Here is a 17,347-nt window from a genome sequence, read left to right on the forward strand (position 1 = left end):
ATAATAATAATAATAATAATAATAATGATAATAATAATAATAATAATAATGATAATAATGATAATAATAATAATAATAATGATAATAATGATAATAATGATAATGATAATGATAATAATAATAATAATAATAATAATAATAATAATAATAATAGAATCAGAATCAGAATCAGGCTTTATTGGCCAAGTATGCTCACACATACAAGGAATTTGTTTTTGGTTACACAGATGCTTGCAGTGCACGAAAAATACAGTAAAGACAATCTTATTCACACAGCTCACTCTCTCCTTACACACACATTCATACCCGTAAACATAGAAAACATTTGTAAACATTTAGCATGTGCAATTTACATTGTGGTTTTAAAAAAGGTGCAGTTTTGTGCAAGAATAATAATAATAATAATAATAATAATAATATTAATAATAATAATAATAATATTAATAATAATAATAATAACAATAATAATAATAATAATAATAATAATAATAAATTATATGTGACACGATGATCAACTGATCTGATTTTCTAATTCATGCCTACACTCCAGTCCATACACCCTCCACCCCCCACCACTCCCGCCTCCCGTCCCCACCCTCGCTCTCTGATTCGTCCTCCTTTGATCAGCTCCCTCCTCTTTTTGGCGCGCCGCTCTCTTCATCAATGAATCGCGGATTTGAATAATGTGCAAGCACTTGGACCGGAGCCAATCAGCTGTCAGGGCACCTTGATAAATCGCAATGCATTATTGATAATAATAATTACTTTGACATGCGCATTTCTGCTGGAAGAGCTAATTCGGGCTGAGCTGGAGGATTTACGGGGACGCGCAGCACTCACACGGCAGTTGTGTTTGGACCGGATGCGTGTGCTCGTGTAGTTACCATGTCGCGACGCAAACAGTCCAAACCGCAGCATATCAACTCTGAAGAACCCAATTTAACAGAAAATGGTAAGCGCCTGCTCATTATACTGGGGGGATTTATGGGTTTTGAATCAGATATTTCAAAGTTAGTTTGTGTATTAGTATAAAGTTTTTTCCGACTGTTCGACTGTTTGTTCTTCTGAACCTGTTGAGTTGAATACATTGTAATTATAATTGAGATAAGGATGCTGGCTTTGTTGTAGCTGTGATTAGTTGAGAAGTTAAAGTTTGGTTACACTTGGTTTGTTAATTTGGTTGGACTTTATTTTAAAAGTAGTTTAAATTTGTCATATGAGCGTCTTTGGTTTAGTTATTCGAGTTTGGGCTTTTTCTATATTTATTTCGCTATTTTTATCAATAATTAATTTTTCAGTGTTATCTATATCTATCTATCTATCTATCTATCTATCTATCTATCTATCTATCTATCTATCTATCTATCTATCTATCTAAGAGTGTGTGTGTATATATATGTATCTCTGTGTATATATTATACACACATGGATGTATGAACAGTAACACTTGGTTGGTATACAGTCTTTAATAGTTTGGTTGGTTTGCTTGGTATACAGTCTTTAATAGTTTGGTTGGGTTGGTATGCAGGCTTTAATAGTTTGCTTGGTATACAGGCTTTAATAGTTTGGTTGGGTTGGTATGCAGGCTTTAATAGTTTGCTTGGTATACAGGCTTTAATAGTTTGCTTGGTATACAGGCTTTAATAGTTTGCTTGGTATACAGGTTTTAATAGTTTGGTTGGTATATACATATTTGGATGTATTAACAGTAACACTTGGTTGGTATACAGTCTTTAATAGTTTGGTTGGGTTGGTATACAGGCTTTAATAGTTTGGTTAGTATAGTCTTTAATAGTTTGGTTGGTATACAGGCTTTAATAGTTTGGTTGGGTTGGTATACAGGCTTTAATAGTTTGGTTAGTATAGTCTTTAATAGTTTGGTTGGTATACAGGCTTTAATAGTTTGGTTGACTTTAAACTCAAGCTGCACTGATGCTGATCCAACTGCCCAAAACTTTGCATCTCTTCTAGGCTCCTGTAACCCCCTATTATAATATTCAGCCCCATATTAATATCTAGTCCTCATGTATTGAATTATGTTTCCAACTACTGTGGACAAAACAAAGAGACTTAACAGGTCCGCTCCCAAAACTTGATTCTAGAACAAACCGGCCACAAAGCAATAAACCCCCACCTCAGTTAAAATGCATGACTTTCTTTAAGCTTCATATGGAGATGTCGAGGTTGGGGGATGGGAGTAAAATAGTCGTAGAGGTGGGGGGTCAATAGCTGCTCACATATGTAAACTGTATCAATTCATGATCTCCGGTTATTCTCTGACCAGTTGACCCCCTAGTGTGCACTTTACATTGCAAAACTTTGCGCATATGTGTCGCATTTGAAGCGATGTACTTAGTTTGATATGTTTTGCATTGTATTATCGCCAACAAGCATGATTATGTAATTTGAGTAAATATGACCTGGCGTTGCGTTGAGGTCTTGGGGTCAATGCGCCCCCTTGTGGCCAGCAGATATATCAGCATTTTAATTTGAGCTGCCTTTACATGTGGAACGTTTTGCCTAGGATTAATAGATGTGATTAAAGTATAATATATATATATTCGATATATATATTAAAGTGTATTAAGTGTTTACGTTTACTACAACTAAAATAGTTTTCTTGTCCTTTTACATATTAAATTCTATCTGACCCCCTTCCATAAGTAACCTGAGCTGTGACTTGTGTGGTAGCAGGTCCTATGCCCATTATTATAAAGCCATTTGCACAAAGATCTATCAATAGACTAACCGGTATGAACTACAACATAAAACTGTGCTGGGTTCCTGGACACAGTGGAATAAGTGGAAATGAAAAGGCGGATAAATTAGCCAGAAAGACAAACACAAAAATCCCTGCAACAGATATCAAGCCATCAATAAATAAATACATCAAGGTAAAATGGCAAACTGAGTGGGACACACAGACAACAAACAAACTACATGAGATACAGCCAAATATACACAATAATCCAAGAACCCGCCAAGAAAGACGAGTGGATCAGGTTATATACACAAGATGCAGAACAGGTCATGCAAAAGTCACCCATCAATACTTAAAAAAAGGAGACAATCCCCCAACATGTTAACAATAAGTTAATCGAAATAATCTTAATCGAATGCCCCAAATGTACCAGAGAGAGACAACTACACATACCTGGAACTGTTAAAGAAGCCCTAAACCAAGAAAACGCAAGAAAAATCTTAAACTTTCTGGCAGTAACAAAAATGAAAACAAAAATATAAACAAAAAAAAAAAGATTTAAACATAACACCTGTCATGCCATAAATAACACAATTAAGTGTAGAAAGTGGTGTTAAAAATCAAATAAATAAATAAAGCCATTTGCGACTTCTCCTTCATCTCATTTAATATGCCAATTGAGCAATTATCGAATAAGTATGTCCCTTTTACTCCAAGTGTAAGTGCAAAATTTTAAATTCTAACTTTTCCAAAGTTGTGTAGTTCCTCTTCATCAGTGAGATTTGGTGCACCAGCTAAAGGAATGGAGTTTAATCTCGACCGGCTATATCTTATTAATTTTTTTTATTGCTTGTGAACTGTCAAAGTATGACTTAACAGCTTAAATTAATAAAAAAAAAAAACAATAATAAATACAAAACAAAAAAACTAGTTTTAATCACAAACAAGTGCGTGTTTATCTTTTGTTGAACCATATGTTGTAAACAGCTCCCCCTTCAGGTCACTAGTTGCAATTGCGATAATAATTATGTTCATTATGTCTTGTGTATGTTTGGTTCTAGCTGTGTGTTCAGTCACGTTTTTTTCCCTAACACGATTAAAGTAGTAAAATATGGTATAGATTTACCTGTATCTGTATGAACAAACTCATACTTAACAATTCTTTGTTCAGCCAACACTTACTGGGTCAAACCCAAGTTGGCATTGGCAGTTTTACTTAGACACTGCTAGGTGGCACGGTGGCTAAGTGGGTAGCACTGTCGCCTCACAGCAAGAAGGTCCTGGGTTCGATCCCCAGGTGGGGCGGTCCGGGTCCTTCCTGTGTGGTTTGCATGTTCTCCCCGTGTCTGCGTGAGTTTACTCCGGGAGCTCCGGTTTCCTCCCACAGTCCAAAGACATGCAAGTGGAGTAAATTGAAGATAGTAAATTGTCCACGACTGTTCGATATAACCTTGTGTGAACTGATGAACCTTGTGTAATGAGTGACTACCGTTCCTGATTGCTGTGTCTTATCCACTCATACCAGCACAACACGCACTAACACACCACCACCATGTCAGTGACACTGCAGTGCTGAAAATCATCCACCACCCAAATAATACCTGCTCTGTGGGGGTCCTGACCATTTGAAGAACAGTGTAAAAGGAGGTCAACATATGGACCACAGTAGAAACAAGGAGGTGGTTTTAATGTTATGGCTGATCAGTGTATATTGTGATTGCTGATATGAAGGTCAGGTTAGTGTAAATGTTTAACTAGAATTTGTTGATGTCTTGTTACAGGAGTTCAAGATGTTCTTGCAGAAGATGGGAATGCAAACAAGCGGTCTCGAATGGAGGAGACGAGAGTTTGTGAAAAATGCTGTGCGGAGTTCTTTGATGAGCTGGAGTTTTTGGAACATGAAAGAAATTGCACCAAGAATCAACAGGTAGTCATCATGAAGGATGGCGACAGTAATGAAATTCCAGAGTTCTCGCAACACTCGCCTGACGACATTCAAAGTGACCATAGTGATGGGCAGAGTAGCAGCAATTCCCAGTCGAAGCACAGCATGGAGTCAGAAGAGACCATGGATGATGAGTCCAAGTTAACTACTGATGGTGACTTCAAACAAGCCCAGGAGGATATGTCTAGAAGCCCTGACGGCGGCTACGCATCGAAATCGCAAGACTCCAATGTAACCCTAGAAGCCATGTCTGCCACCAGGGTAGCCGTAACACAGCATTCATCTAGTCAAAAGTCTCCATCACTCCCAGTTCCACAAGATCCCCTCCATACGATACCCATGATCCTTGAGCAATTGGTCAGTCTTCAGCAGCAGCAACTGCTACAGATCCAGCTGACTGAACAGATCCGGATACAAGTGGCCATGATGACACCCCAGAGCATACGGTCTGCGGTTGGAGCAACGGTAGATCCGCTCAAGGCACTTGGTGCACATCTTTCCCAACAACTCTCAGCTGCTGCTGCTCTCATCGGAAAGCGCACAGGTTCCCAAAGTTTGTCCTTGGAAGCTCTCAAGCAAGATAAATTATCTCAGTCCAAAAGCATTCCAGCATCACTCACCAGAGGTATAAGCTCAATACCTTTGAAGACTGAGATGATGAAAGGGCTCCCAGAGCTGGCCAGTCGACTTCCGGCTTTACTTCCCCAATCGCCAGCTGTTATGGCATTCCAGAGCCCCTTCGGTGCCTTTTCAGCGAGTATAGACCCCTCCAAAAAGTTGAAACCCAAGGTTCCTGGTGTAGACGAGATAAAGAACGGAGGTGGTGAGCACATGTATAAGCATAAATGCAAGTTCTGTGGCAAGAGCTTTGGAAACGACAGCGCCCTGCAGATTCATCTACGCTCGCACACCGGGGAACGCCCATTTAAATGTAACATATGTGGAAACCGCTTTACGACAAAAGGCAACCTCAAGGTGCATTTCCAGAGGCACAAAGACAAATACCCGCACATTAAGATGAATCCGCATCCTGTACCGGAGCACCTGGACAACATCCCTACGAAGAACGGCATCCCCTATGGCATGTCTATTCCCATCGAGGAGTCCAACATTCTAGACAGCAAACCAGTCGTTGGCCTCTCATCCACAGCCCCCCTTCCATCCTTGCCCCAGGGACTGAAGTCGTCTTTTGATATTCCGATGTCTGGTGATATTTACAACCAAAGACCCTCTTCATCTGGCAGTGATGGCGCCTCCATTTCATCAGGCATGTTCTATCATGATGCAGGACTGGATCAAAGCAAGGACGCCACAGATGAGCTAGGCAGCCTCCACCACAGTAACGGTGTCTTGGGTGCGGACCAGAACGGATCTGGTACAGCCAAACTTCAGCAGATGGTGGATGGCTTGGAGAAGAAGACCAATGACCCCAATGAATGCTTAATCTGCCACAGAGTCTTAAGTTGCCAAAGCTCCCTTAAGATGCATTACCGTACACATACTGGTGAACGCCCTTACAAGTGCAAGATATGCGGCAGGGCCTTCTCGACCAAGGGTAACCTTAAAGCCCACTACGGTGTACACAGGGCCAACACTCCTCTTAAAATGCAACACTCCTGCCCAATTTGTCAAAAGAAGTTTACTAACGCCGTTGTGCTACAACAGCATATTCGAATGCACATGGGTGGCCAAATTCCCAACACTCCTTTGTCCGAAGGCCAGTATGACGGACCAGAAATGATGGATTCCAGTTTGACAGATGAGAAGAGCATCGATGCAAGTGGGATGGAAGAGAGCATTGAAGAACAAGATGTTGATTTTGACTCTACAGACAAGCTCAACAGCTCCGAGGTGTCCCCAGTACCCGTTTCCAAAGGGGATCAGCCCCTCAACGACACACCTGCCATGTTTTCTGGCATCACCGCCTTAGAAAACCATATGAAAAGTCTCACATCAGCCCTGAATCTGCAGCGACAGAGCAGCACCGCATCCGAAAGCGACGGCGGACTTAAAGAGTCTCCGTCGACAGCTGGAGAGCTGGAATACAAAAATGGACGCAGTCCAGTGGTGTCTGATTCTGCCTCCTTGCATTCGTCATCTCCAGTAAATGGACTGTTGGAAAACGGACAGACAAAATCTCCCGAGTCTGTAAACGAAGATGATTGCAATGAAACCGCTGCCAGGACAGAGTCGGATGGAGCCCAGAATTTCAGCGAAACTAATGGAGCGCTCGACTTGACGTCCAGTTTCTCAACAAAGGCCATCAAAGAAGAGCCTGGTCTACCATTTCCCAATGAATATTGTAAGTTTGTAGTTCTTCATATTTAGTTTATAATATTTATAGAGTGCTGTAATTTTTAAATCATTCAGCTAACACATCGTTCTCTACAGCTGCAGGCCACATGCAGTACATAAGAGCACCTCCAAGCCTGGTTAAGATGGAAATGCAGATTCCGTACGAGAACCCCCTGGGAGCCCTCAGTCAATATGGTTCACAGGTACCCCAGGCGACTGGTACTCCGTCCCCCAACTCCAGTGCCCCTCGCCGCTCCGCCAAGCAACATCTGTGTAATGTCTGTGGCAAGAACTTCTCCTCTGCCAGCGCGTTACAGATCCATGAACGCACACACACTGGAGAGAAACCCTTTGCATGTACCATCTGTGGCAGAGCTTTTACAACAAAAGGCAACCTTAAGGTAATTTGCCCCTACATTGTGTATTTATTGTTTTTTTTTTTTTTTTTTATTACTGTGCCCCAAGTGGTCTTCAACTTGCTGACATTAATTTGCCTAATCTATTTCACAGGTACACGTCGGAACACACATGTGGAATAACTCAGCAAGACGCGGTCAGCGCCTGTCTCTGGATAACCCCATGACGTTAATGGCCATGGGTGCAGAGTCAAAAATGATCCCAGATATGATGCCACCTCCAAAAGAGTTGATCGCCCCGCCAATCAACTTCGACCCTTCCGTATGGAACCAGTATGCGGCGGCTTTTACAAACGGACTGACCATGAAGGCCAATGAAATTTCAGTCATCCAGAATGGAGGAATCCCAATTCCTGGAAGCCTTGCAGCAGGCCCTTTGGTTGCTTCCACAGGGGGGCTGATGAAAATGGACCCCTCGCATACAGGCATTCCAGCATCTCTTGCCGAAATAGAAAAGAACGGCTCGGAGAGTGTTGTCAAGTCACAGTTTCCACATTTTATGGAGGAGGGCAAAGTCAATTAAGACCATCCTGAACTTTCTGTAGTAATTTGAGTATATTTACTCAATTATTTTTTTCAATGCGCAATCAAATCAGGTCTGTTGTGTTTCTTTTAAGCGTTTACAGGACCGTCTAACATCTATTCCTGCAGTAACATGAGCAGCCCCTGAACTGGTTGACTAAATCTAATCTTTTTTTAGTTAAATCTAAAACTACTGTAGTCATTACTGCTTTTGCCTCTTTAATATATGCGGGTATTTGTTAACAATATTTGTAAGTTGAATGTATGTTTTACTTGAAATTTCTTAATTCCATAACTGTCCTACTGCATCTTTCAAAAAACTAGGCTGTCGACTGCGTTCTCCATTATTTTAACAGTTTCCTGTCTGTATTCTTATGTTTTGTGATGTTTGGTCTAGTGATGTCATCTGATTTGCATAAATTCATAGGTTATCTTAGGTCACTGTAGATTCATAATACTTTACTGACGTTACCGTTATGTTCAGGCTAGAATGATTGGAAACTAGATTTTATATTTAAATTATTCTCGCCAATGTACCTTCTGTCTTTACCAAAAATGTAATTTAAGTGCCTCTTAAAGTGGTGCGTTTTTAAAGCATGACTAGATTATAATGAAGGTTCTTTGCAGAAGATTCTTTTGTGTTTATGACCAAAGTGTACTATATGTTTTTGCCTGTATCTGTAGAAAGTTGCTTCAGAAATCTGTAAGCATTTAACAGGTCTCCAGCATTACTTGATGAAGCATTTGGGCCTTTATCCTCATCGGTAAAACTGAAGATCCTTGGTTCAAAACAACAAGCAAAAAAAAAAAAGGAAATCCTTATCCCTGCACTTTATTTCTTTACATACTGCAAAGCTTGAGTAGACCTTCTTAAAACTGGAACATATGTTAACCCAGGGAGCAGTTTTTTTGCCATTATTATTTTTTTAATTGTCTTGTGTAACTTTCTGCAGTGTTTCCTGGTTGTTTTTTTTTAATACTTGTATTCTGCACTGTTGTAAATATCTGGTCTCATGTGCTACTCTTTTGTGCTTAACACATTGTATGAAAGTGGAAGAAGCAAACCAGTCTCCCTGTTAACTGTCAGTAAGCACCACTGCAGTGCCTTTTTTTTTTTTTTTTGTTGTTGTGGACTTGGCTCTGAAACATCAACCTTGGTCAAAATTCTCTACCTCAATTAGATGTTTTCTTTTTCCTTGTCAACCCGAACAGTCTCTCTCTCTCTCTCTCTCTCTCTCTTCCCCCCCCTCCTTTATCCTCTGAGTAAGTGATGGTTATAGCCTTTGCAGAACCTGCTGATTGTAGTTATATAATGAATGTATCACTGGACATTTTTGCACAACACCTGCTCAGAATAGAACAAGGTGCCATTTGGAAAAGACTCCTGTACACTTCTTTTTGTATGCATTTGCCAAGTTGTGCCTTTGTGTGATGTGATATACAAGTGCTAGACTGTGTCAGATCTTGGTCAAAGGGGTCTCGTATGGTTCTTCAAATCTTAAGTCTGTTTTAGGCTTGTTTACATTGTAGACCTTTTGTAAATGTTTGCTTTTTTCCCCCCCTTGTACATCCTTTCTTGATATTTTTTTGAAAATAAAAACAAGGATGAAGTTTAAACTGTGGTTTGACGTTTTGTGAGTTGTATTTAGTATGTAATTAATTTCTCCCTAAATGTAATCGCACCTGATTTAACCTTAAGTTTACAAAGCAGTAGCCAACTGAACGCAGATAAATCTGGCCTGTGCTGGTTGCTGTGCATCCAGGACTGAAATTAAGACCTCAATCCCATTGGTGAACTACCTGTAGTATGCACATCTAGTGATTCCTGGGCCATAGGTAGTTGATAGTCCTTACAGAATATAGTATGTAACTGATGCAACACTGGACATGTTGTGAAGCACTAGTTTAAAACAAGATCTGTGCCATTTGGAAAACCCTTCACTTTTCTTTTACAGTTTGTATTTTAAGTTTGTGCATGGGCGGCACGGTGGCTTAGTCGGTAGCACCGTCACCTCACAGCAAGAAGGTCCCGGGTTCGATCCCCTGTGCGGAGTTTGCACGTTCTCCCCGTGTGGGTTTCCTCCGGGTGCTCCGGTTTCCTCCCACTGTCCAAAAACATGCCACCAGGATTATTGGAAACACTGAATTTGTCCTATAGATACCTAGCCACTAGATGCACAAACCAGTGCACTGTAGTTACCGGTTCCCAAGCCCGGATAAATTAGGGGAGGGTTGTGTCAGGAAGGGCATCCGGCGTAACAATCGTGCCAAATCGACGCGGATCATGATCCGCCGAGAGCCGACCCCGCAACCGAACGGGACAAAGGCCGAGAAAGAATGTGCATGTTGATGTTTAGGAGGACCTTTGGATCACCCCTCAATGAGGTGAACTTCAAAATTGAGGTTTAATTCTCAAAATTAAAGGTTTGATTTTCAATGTTGCTTTTTTTATAGTATCAAGTGATCAGAATTGATCTACTGTTCCAGCCGGGGCGGCACGGTGGCCAAGTGGATAGCACTGTCGCCTCACAGCAAGAAGGTCCTGGGTTCGATCCCCAGGTGGCTTGCATGTTCTCCCCGTGCCTGCTCCGGTTTCCTCCAACAGTCCAAAGACATGAAAGTGAGGTGAACTGAGCTGATCCACCATGCTTGTGATGGAAAATTAACCCACATGCACATCGTGATGAGAACATCAGCCCATCGACGCCTATGTGTCAGTGCATACCTCACAGACCAGGCGAATCGGAGCTCACAGCTCGGTTTGGTTTCCGCCCTGTTTAAACCACGAATGGTCCATTTGTGACCAGGAATCTGTTCCGAATGGCCGGAATGACGGATAACATTCCTTTACAGCCCGTTCGCCATAAGAAACGGCACGACAACAAACACAGAAACGGGTAAGAACACAGCGCGCCGTATGAATACAATGAAAGCTGAGGAGTAGGAACTGTCGTGCTTCGTTAGCCTAGCTAGCTTGGAAGCTAGCGTCCATATACACAGCAGTGCGTCGTAGCCGTGTAATGAATGTCGGTTTGCTTATTTATTTATTTTTCGATAATTCTATTTTGTAAAACATTCCTTTTCACAATTTATGTCATGTTTTTCATGTATTACTAATATATTATTATTATTTCTGTCACACATTTTAATAAAGCTAGTCCTGTCATACCTAGCAAATGCATTTGTTTATCAGTGACAGGACGGCTGCACACATCCTTGTTCCGGGTGATACCGACACAGGTGAACATTATTTTCATTCTCAGGCCGAAATAAAACACAAATTTGAGAAAAATAACAGGTTCCAGTTAGAGCTAATTATTAGGAAATTATTGGCAATTATTTGGTTACAGAATTGAGCCAAAAGTATGTGGACACCCATTACTGTTGGGCGTAGGGTTGCCAACTTTCAGAACTGGAAATAAGGAACACCCTGGGCTGGCGGGATGCCAAGTGTTTATATTTTCATCATATTTTAGGTGAAACAACATAAAGAACATCATGTAACATTTTTTCTCAATAGTGAAAACAACATTTTTACATAATCCATCTTCACACTGACATGCGGCCCGGTTGTGGACTGCGTTGCTTAGGGGGGCATCAAGAAAATTAGGGGAGGGTTGGGGCAATGCCTACCCCAGCACCGGCCCTGCTCGTGTTACTTTAGTTTCGCCCTAAGCCGGATTCGAACCTAGGGCAGAAGAACGTGCACTATGCGCTCTGCCCACTGCGCTACTCAAACACTATTTATAGTGGTGGTAAATTCGGTTCATTTTATGCACCCGGGTTAATCTGAGTCACTCAGTAATGTGATCCGGTTCACTTGGGTCACTTGAGTCAGTTGAGTCACTTATACTGACGTTCTGATTGCGATTGATTTACTGCATTAAAATGCATCCAAATATCACTTGTGTTCTGTGCTCTCATCTTCTGTAAATAAATCCTTCTCTCTTAATTCTCTCGGCCCCTCACACTTCTCTCATCAGTGACAAGTTGACACTTTTTTTTAAGTAAAATCTTGATCATGGGGGAGAGGAGGGTGGACTCACCTACCAATCAGATGGGTATATTAATGGGTCAAGGGTTTAAAATTACCATGGGGGCTATAAGTGGTACAGTACTAAAGTAGCCTGTAAGCATTTGCATTTTAATAATAATATAACTATATTTTGTTCTTTTGCTTACAAGAAAATATGCTGCATTACTAATCTATACCACTACTACTGTACTTATAATACAGTGTGTTTAACCGCTTGTTTATTGGAATATTTAACTTATTGCTTAGATTCACAGACTGGAGTGAAGTCGGTTCAGCCAAATCATCTGAGTCAGAGGTGTTTCCAGTGAGTCGGCTCACTCGCCTTGTATGCTGAGCAGCAGCCAGTCAGAGGACTCGCAGGATCCGGGTTCATTGAGATTTCGGACTCGTGATTCCTGATTCAGTACAAAGTTTCGAATCATTAACCCGGTTGATTCAGGAACCGCCCAGCTCTAGTATTGAACAGTCTAATCTGCAGCGTTTCTCTCCCATTGATGTTCAATACGGAACGCGACATTTAGTTTCCAAATACGGAACGATTCCGTATTTTACGGGACGGTTGGCAACCCTAGTTGGGCGTACCACTCCGCCCCACAGTAATATACAGGGTGTCCCTAAAGTCTGGACACATAGGAAATATCACTAACTATAACTAACTATATGTTTACTAAAACACACACATATACATATTGTTCAGTTTGTTAAGTTGTGGCCTAGCGGTTAAGGTACTGGACTAGTAATCGAAAGGTTGCTGGTTCAAGCCACACCACTGCCAGGTTGCCACTGTTGGGCCCTTGAGCCAGACCCTTAACCCTCAATTGCTCAGACAATATACTGTCGCTTTGGATAAAAGCGTCTGCTAAATGCCGAAAATGTAAATGTAAATTTGTTGATTAATATTCTAATATTCTAAAGTAAAATGTTGCTGAAAATGTATTGAAATGTATTGAAATGTATTGAAATGTATTGAAATGTATTGAAAATATGCGTTTTCCTATGGCCTATGTGTCCAGACTTTAGGGATTCCCTATGTGGAGTGTTTTTTAAGGACAAAAATGTCTAAAGTGACCAAAGCTGTTCACTGGGGTTGAAGTCAGGGCATTGTGCAGGCTACTGGAATTTTTCCACATGGGCATTATTCATGGGCTTTTCGGTGGCACAGTGGCTAGGTGGATAGCTCTGTCGCCTCACAGCAGGATGGTCCTGGGTTCGATCCCCAGGTGGAGCGGGTCGGGTCCTTTCTGTATGGAGTTTGCATGTTCTCCTCATGTCTGTGTGGGTCTCCTCCAGGAGCTCCGGTTTCCTCCCACAGTCCAAAGACATGCAAGTGAGGTGAATTGGAGATACAAAATTGTCCATGACTGTGTTTGACATTAAACTTGTGAACGAGTAACTACCGTTTCTGTCATGAATGTACCCAAATTGTGTAAAACATGACGTTAAAATCCTAATAAATAAATAAATAATATACATCTTATAGCATTGGGTGTGGCTTGAAGATCTGAACTCAGTCATATGATGGCTAGGGGTGTCTGATACATTTTATCAGCTCCACTTACCATATAAAAGCACTTTGTAGTTCTACAATTACTGATTGTAGTCCATCTGTTTCTCTGCATGCTTTGTTAGCCCCCTTTCATGCTGTTCTTCAATGGTCAGGACCCCCACAGGACCATCACAGAGCAGTGACACTGACATGGTGGTGGTGTGTTTGTGTGTGTTGTGCTGGTATGAGTGGATAAGACAGCAATGCTGATTGAATGTTTAAACACCTCACTGTCACTGCTGGACTGAGAATAGTCCACCAACCAAAAATATATCCAGCCAACAGCGCCCCGTGGGCAGCATCCTGTGACCACTGATGAAGGTCTAGAAGATGACCAACTCAAACAGCAGCAATAGATGAGCGATCGTCTCTGACTTTACATCTACAAGGTGGACCAACTAAGTAGGAGTGTCTAATAGGGTGGACAGTGAGTGGACACAGTATTTAAAAACACCAGCAGCTCTGCTGTGTCTGATCAACTCATACCAGCACAACACACACTAACATACCACCACCTTGTCAGTGTCACTGCAGTGCTGAGAATGATCCACCACCTAAATAATACCTAGCAAAATTTAGAGAGATTCTCTAAAGAGGCATGGCCTCTAAGTACCTGCTCGGTGTGGTATGACCTTACGGGGTGTTATAGGGTTATTGGCAAATAGAGGTTGTACAGTTACTCCATGGATGTTCATTTTTACAATAGTTGATTGCTACAACGTACAAGTTATGTAATAATAACTATTGCGATAATGTGGACTGTGGCAGTCCAGAGTATCATTTCACTTTCATATTTCACAACCACTTTACGGTGGTCGTTGTGGGTCTGGTTGCTCTAGGATCACTGGGCACAATGAAGTAACACACCCCGGATAGAACGGCAATCCTTCACAGGGCCTCGGCCACCAACCGCCCCCAGACATAGCCAATCATGTCTGTATGTAGATGCCCGACTGGACTATCCTGCCTTAAACATGTTGTTAAGTATCAAGAAATCAGTATCTGACAAGCATCCCAACCTGAAGTTGCCTATTGCATGCAGTACTGTCCTCCGTTTTTTATGTTTTGATGCAAACACATACATACTGCATAGATAGTGTTTCAAACCACATTCACCACACTACATACACTACGTGGCTTATATGAGTAATTACTGAGCTCAGCTGTTTCAGCCACACCCATTACAAACAGGTGTAGCAGTGGCTTGAACAGATTTCAGACCTTAACCCCACTGAACACCTTTGGGATGAAATGGAAAATTAATTAAAGCCAGTTCTGGATTAAATAAGCACAGATTGCCACAGACGTGGTGTGCAATAGTGCATAAGTACAAGGCCTTCCTGTATGAGTAAGAGCTGTTATGTCTGCAAATCCGGGGTGGGTTGCAAATGTTAGAACATACTGTGATATCAAGTCATGAAATATGAAGGTACTGTACCATAACATTCAGTGTCTTTAAATAGAACAAGCTGAGTGACCTTTACAAGGGATTTTGTTTACTTTCTATTCATTTGCCAAAAAGTGATTGTATGTAGTGTGTTTACATTGGTTTGGTGAATCTATTAGGCTTGTTTATAGGATTTTAGAAGTGTTTTCCCCCTTACTGTATGTTCTTTGCTATATAAAGTAAAGATTTAAACATTATATAAACATTTTAGTGTCAATTTTGGCAGCGGATTTTGATAGTTTTTAGTTATTTGCTCATAATGTTGTTTTTAATTTAGCAGATGTTTTTATCCCAAGTGACTTCCAATTGTGACTAAATACACTACAAGCAATCGGGGCTTAATGACCTCGCTCAGGAGACCAACACTGGAAACTTGGAAGAGACAGAGCTTGAACCAGCAAGCTTCTGATCACTAGTACAGTAGATTAACCCCTTATCTGCTACTGCCTAGATTTAGTGTCAGTTTAGTTACTGAAAAAAAAACACAGTTTATCTGTGTTTTTCACTTGCCTAAATCACATTATTTAACAATTCTGTTTCATCGTGTTCCCTAGATATGTATGGCTAAAAGTTTTTCTACACCTGACCATAAACTTGTTGGACATCCCATGGTATCAATATAGAGTGATCTTTTCAGCTATAACAACAGCCACAACAGAAATTTGTGCCCATTCAGTCAAAATAGCATTTTGCATAGCATGGCTGGGCACTGATGTTGGTCAAGAAAGCCTAAATTAATGTTCTCGTTCAGTCAGAACTCTGTGCTGGCCACTGGAGTTTCTTTAATCCAAGCTGTTCTTCATGTCTATATAGACCTTACTTTCAGTCATGCTAGAACAGGAAAGGACCTTCCCTAAACTTTTGCTTCATTTGAAAGCATACAGTTTCCTGGTCATAATTGAGGGCCCAACAGTGGCCCAATCTTCTGCTTACTAGTCCAGTACCTTACTAGTAGCAGGTTTGATCCAGTGACCTTCTGATTACTAGTTCAGTACCTTAACTGCTAGGCTACTATTTATAGCCCCCAGAACACTTAAATGAGAAAATTGCCGTTCCTTTGGGATATGGTGTGCCATAAGTGGTTCATCATCTGCAGCCACGCAACGAAATGTTCAAACCTGAGTCGACTCTCAAATCCGTGCCAAACCTCTTCGTCTCAGAGATAAGGTTTGTTTGAGAAAGGAGGCTGTTAGTGAAAGAGTAGACCGTGTTGCACTCCGAACAGCCTGAACACTCCCATTCAGTTACAGTTGTAATACATTTGTGAGTTTTGGAGAAGAAGATTAGTGCAAAAGTCTTATCATCTGCTTTTTTCGGCTGCTCCCATATTAATAAATAACCACACTGATTTGACACAGTTTTACTTTACGGTTGCTCATCCTCATTCAACCCAATGATTTTTAACTGGGCTTGGGACAGGCACTGAGAGCCCACTTACAAATGGTTAGGCTTTTCTAGTCAGTATGGATTTTGACTGCATGTTAATCTCTGCACATGTCAATCTGTGTGTAATGTGTTTTTCCTACAAATTAATGTGGATATTTTGCACCATGTTCCAGGTAGTTTAAATGTAGAACTTTGCTAATCATCTTATAATAACTACAATTTTGCCAGGAAAAGATAGATTAATCCGACTTCATCAAATAATTGTTTATTAGCGTGTTTAGTTACTGCTTGTAATGTAATAAATAACTAAAACTATTAATAATTAACAACAAATATAACAACAAGCAATATATAAAATATCACTAGCCGGGCTGTGATTCCTAAAGATGAGAGAAGATCATTTGACCTGACTGTGAACTTTTATACATTTAAATAAACAAGTAAATAAAAAGTATATTATTATTACTATTATTATGTTAAATATGATGATAATTTATAACTCATCTTATATAATTATTATTAATATTTTATAATAATAATTATTATTTTTTTGTTTTATTGTATTATTAGTCATTATTATTATTATAATGATTAATTCTTTTTATTATATTATTATTATTGTTGTTATTATTATTTAAATGAATGATTCTACTTATTATGATTATTATTATTGTTATTGTTATTGTTATTATTAGTGTTATTATTAAAATGATTAATTATTTTTATTATATTATTATTATTGTTATTATTATTATTAAAATGAATTATTCTACGTATTATGATTATTGTTATTATTATTAGTGTTATTATTATTATATTATCATTATTTTTATTCTTTTTTTAAATGAATGATTTTACTTATGATTATTATTATTGTTATTATTATTATAATGATTGATTCTTTTTATTATATTATTATTATTGTTATTGTTATTATTAGTGTTATTATTATAATGATTGATTCTTTTTATTATATTATTATTATTGTTATTATTTTTTTTAAATGAATGATTTTACTTATTATGATTATTATTGCTATTATTATTAGTGTTA

The 17,347-nt window shown here is 39.8% G+C and overlaps 2 protein-coding genes across 2 annotated transcripts in view; both read left to right on the forward strand.

The window, feature by feature from the left end:
- The first annotated feature begins 869 nt into the window (after positions 1-869).
- sall4 (spalt-like transcription factor 4) lies at positions 870-7,949 on the forward strand. Its single transcript, XM_063015604.1, has 4 exons — positions 870-952; positions 4,483-6,948; positions 7,038-7,342; positions 7,452-7,949. Exons 1-4 carry the CDS (start codon positions 886-888, stop codon positions 7,878-7,880), a joined length of 3,267 nt encoding a protein of 1,088 aa, XP_062871674.1. The 5' UTR covers positions 870-885; the 3' UTR covers positions 7,881-7,949.
- Positions 7,950-10,626: 2,677 nt separating this feature from the next.
- LOC134334010 (probable phospholipid-transporting ATPase IIA) overlaps positions 10,627-17,347 on the forward strand; it is a 70,736-nt gene continuing 64,015 nt past the window's right edge. Inside the window, exon 1 of the mRNA XM_063016202.1 lies at positions 10,627-10,776. Within this exon, the coding sequence (XP_062872272.1) occupies positions 10,700-10,776 (77 nt within the window). The 5' untranslated portion in view covers positions 10,627-10,699. The remainder of the gene's footprint in view (positions 10,777-17,347) is intronic.

Source organism: Trichomycterus rosablanca, chromosome 19 (genome assembly GCF_030014385.1).
Source record: "Trichomycterus rosablanca isolate fTriRos1 chromosome 19, fTriRos1.hap1, whole genome shotgun sequence".
NCBI classification, from domain to species: Eukaryota; Metazoa; Chordata; class Actinopteri; order Siluriformes; family Trichomycteridae; genus Trichomycterus; species Trichomycterus rosablanca.

Excerpts from the sequence above, each read along its gene's own strand:
- sall4 (XM_063015604.1), top strand. The coding sequence starts at position 886 with ATGTCGCGACGCAAACAGTCCAAACCGCAGCATATCAACTCTGAAGAA. Across the intron at positions 953-4,482 it reads ACCCAATTTAACAGAAAATG|GAGTTCAAGATGTTCTTGCA; the intron begins GTAAGCGCCTGC and ends GTCTTGTTACAG. Across the intron at positions 6,949-7,037 it reads ACCATTTCCCAATGAATATT|CTGCAGGCCACATGCAGTAC; the intron begins GTAAGTTTGTAG and ends CGTTCTCTACAG.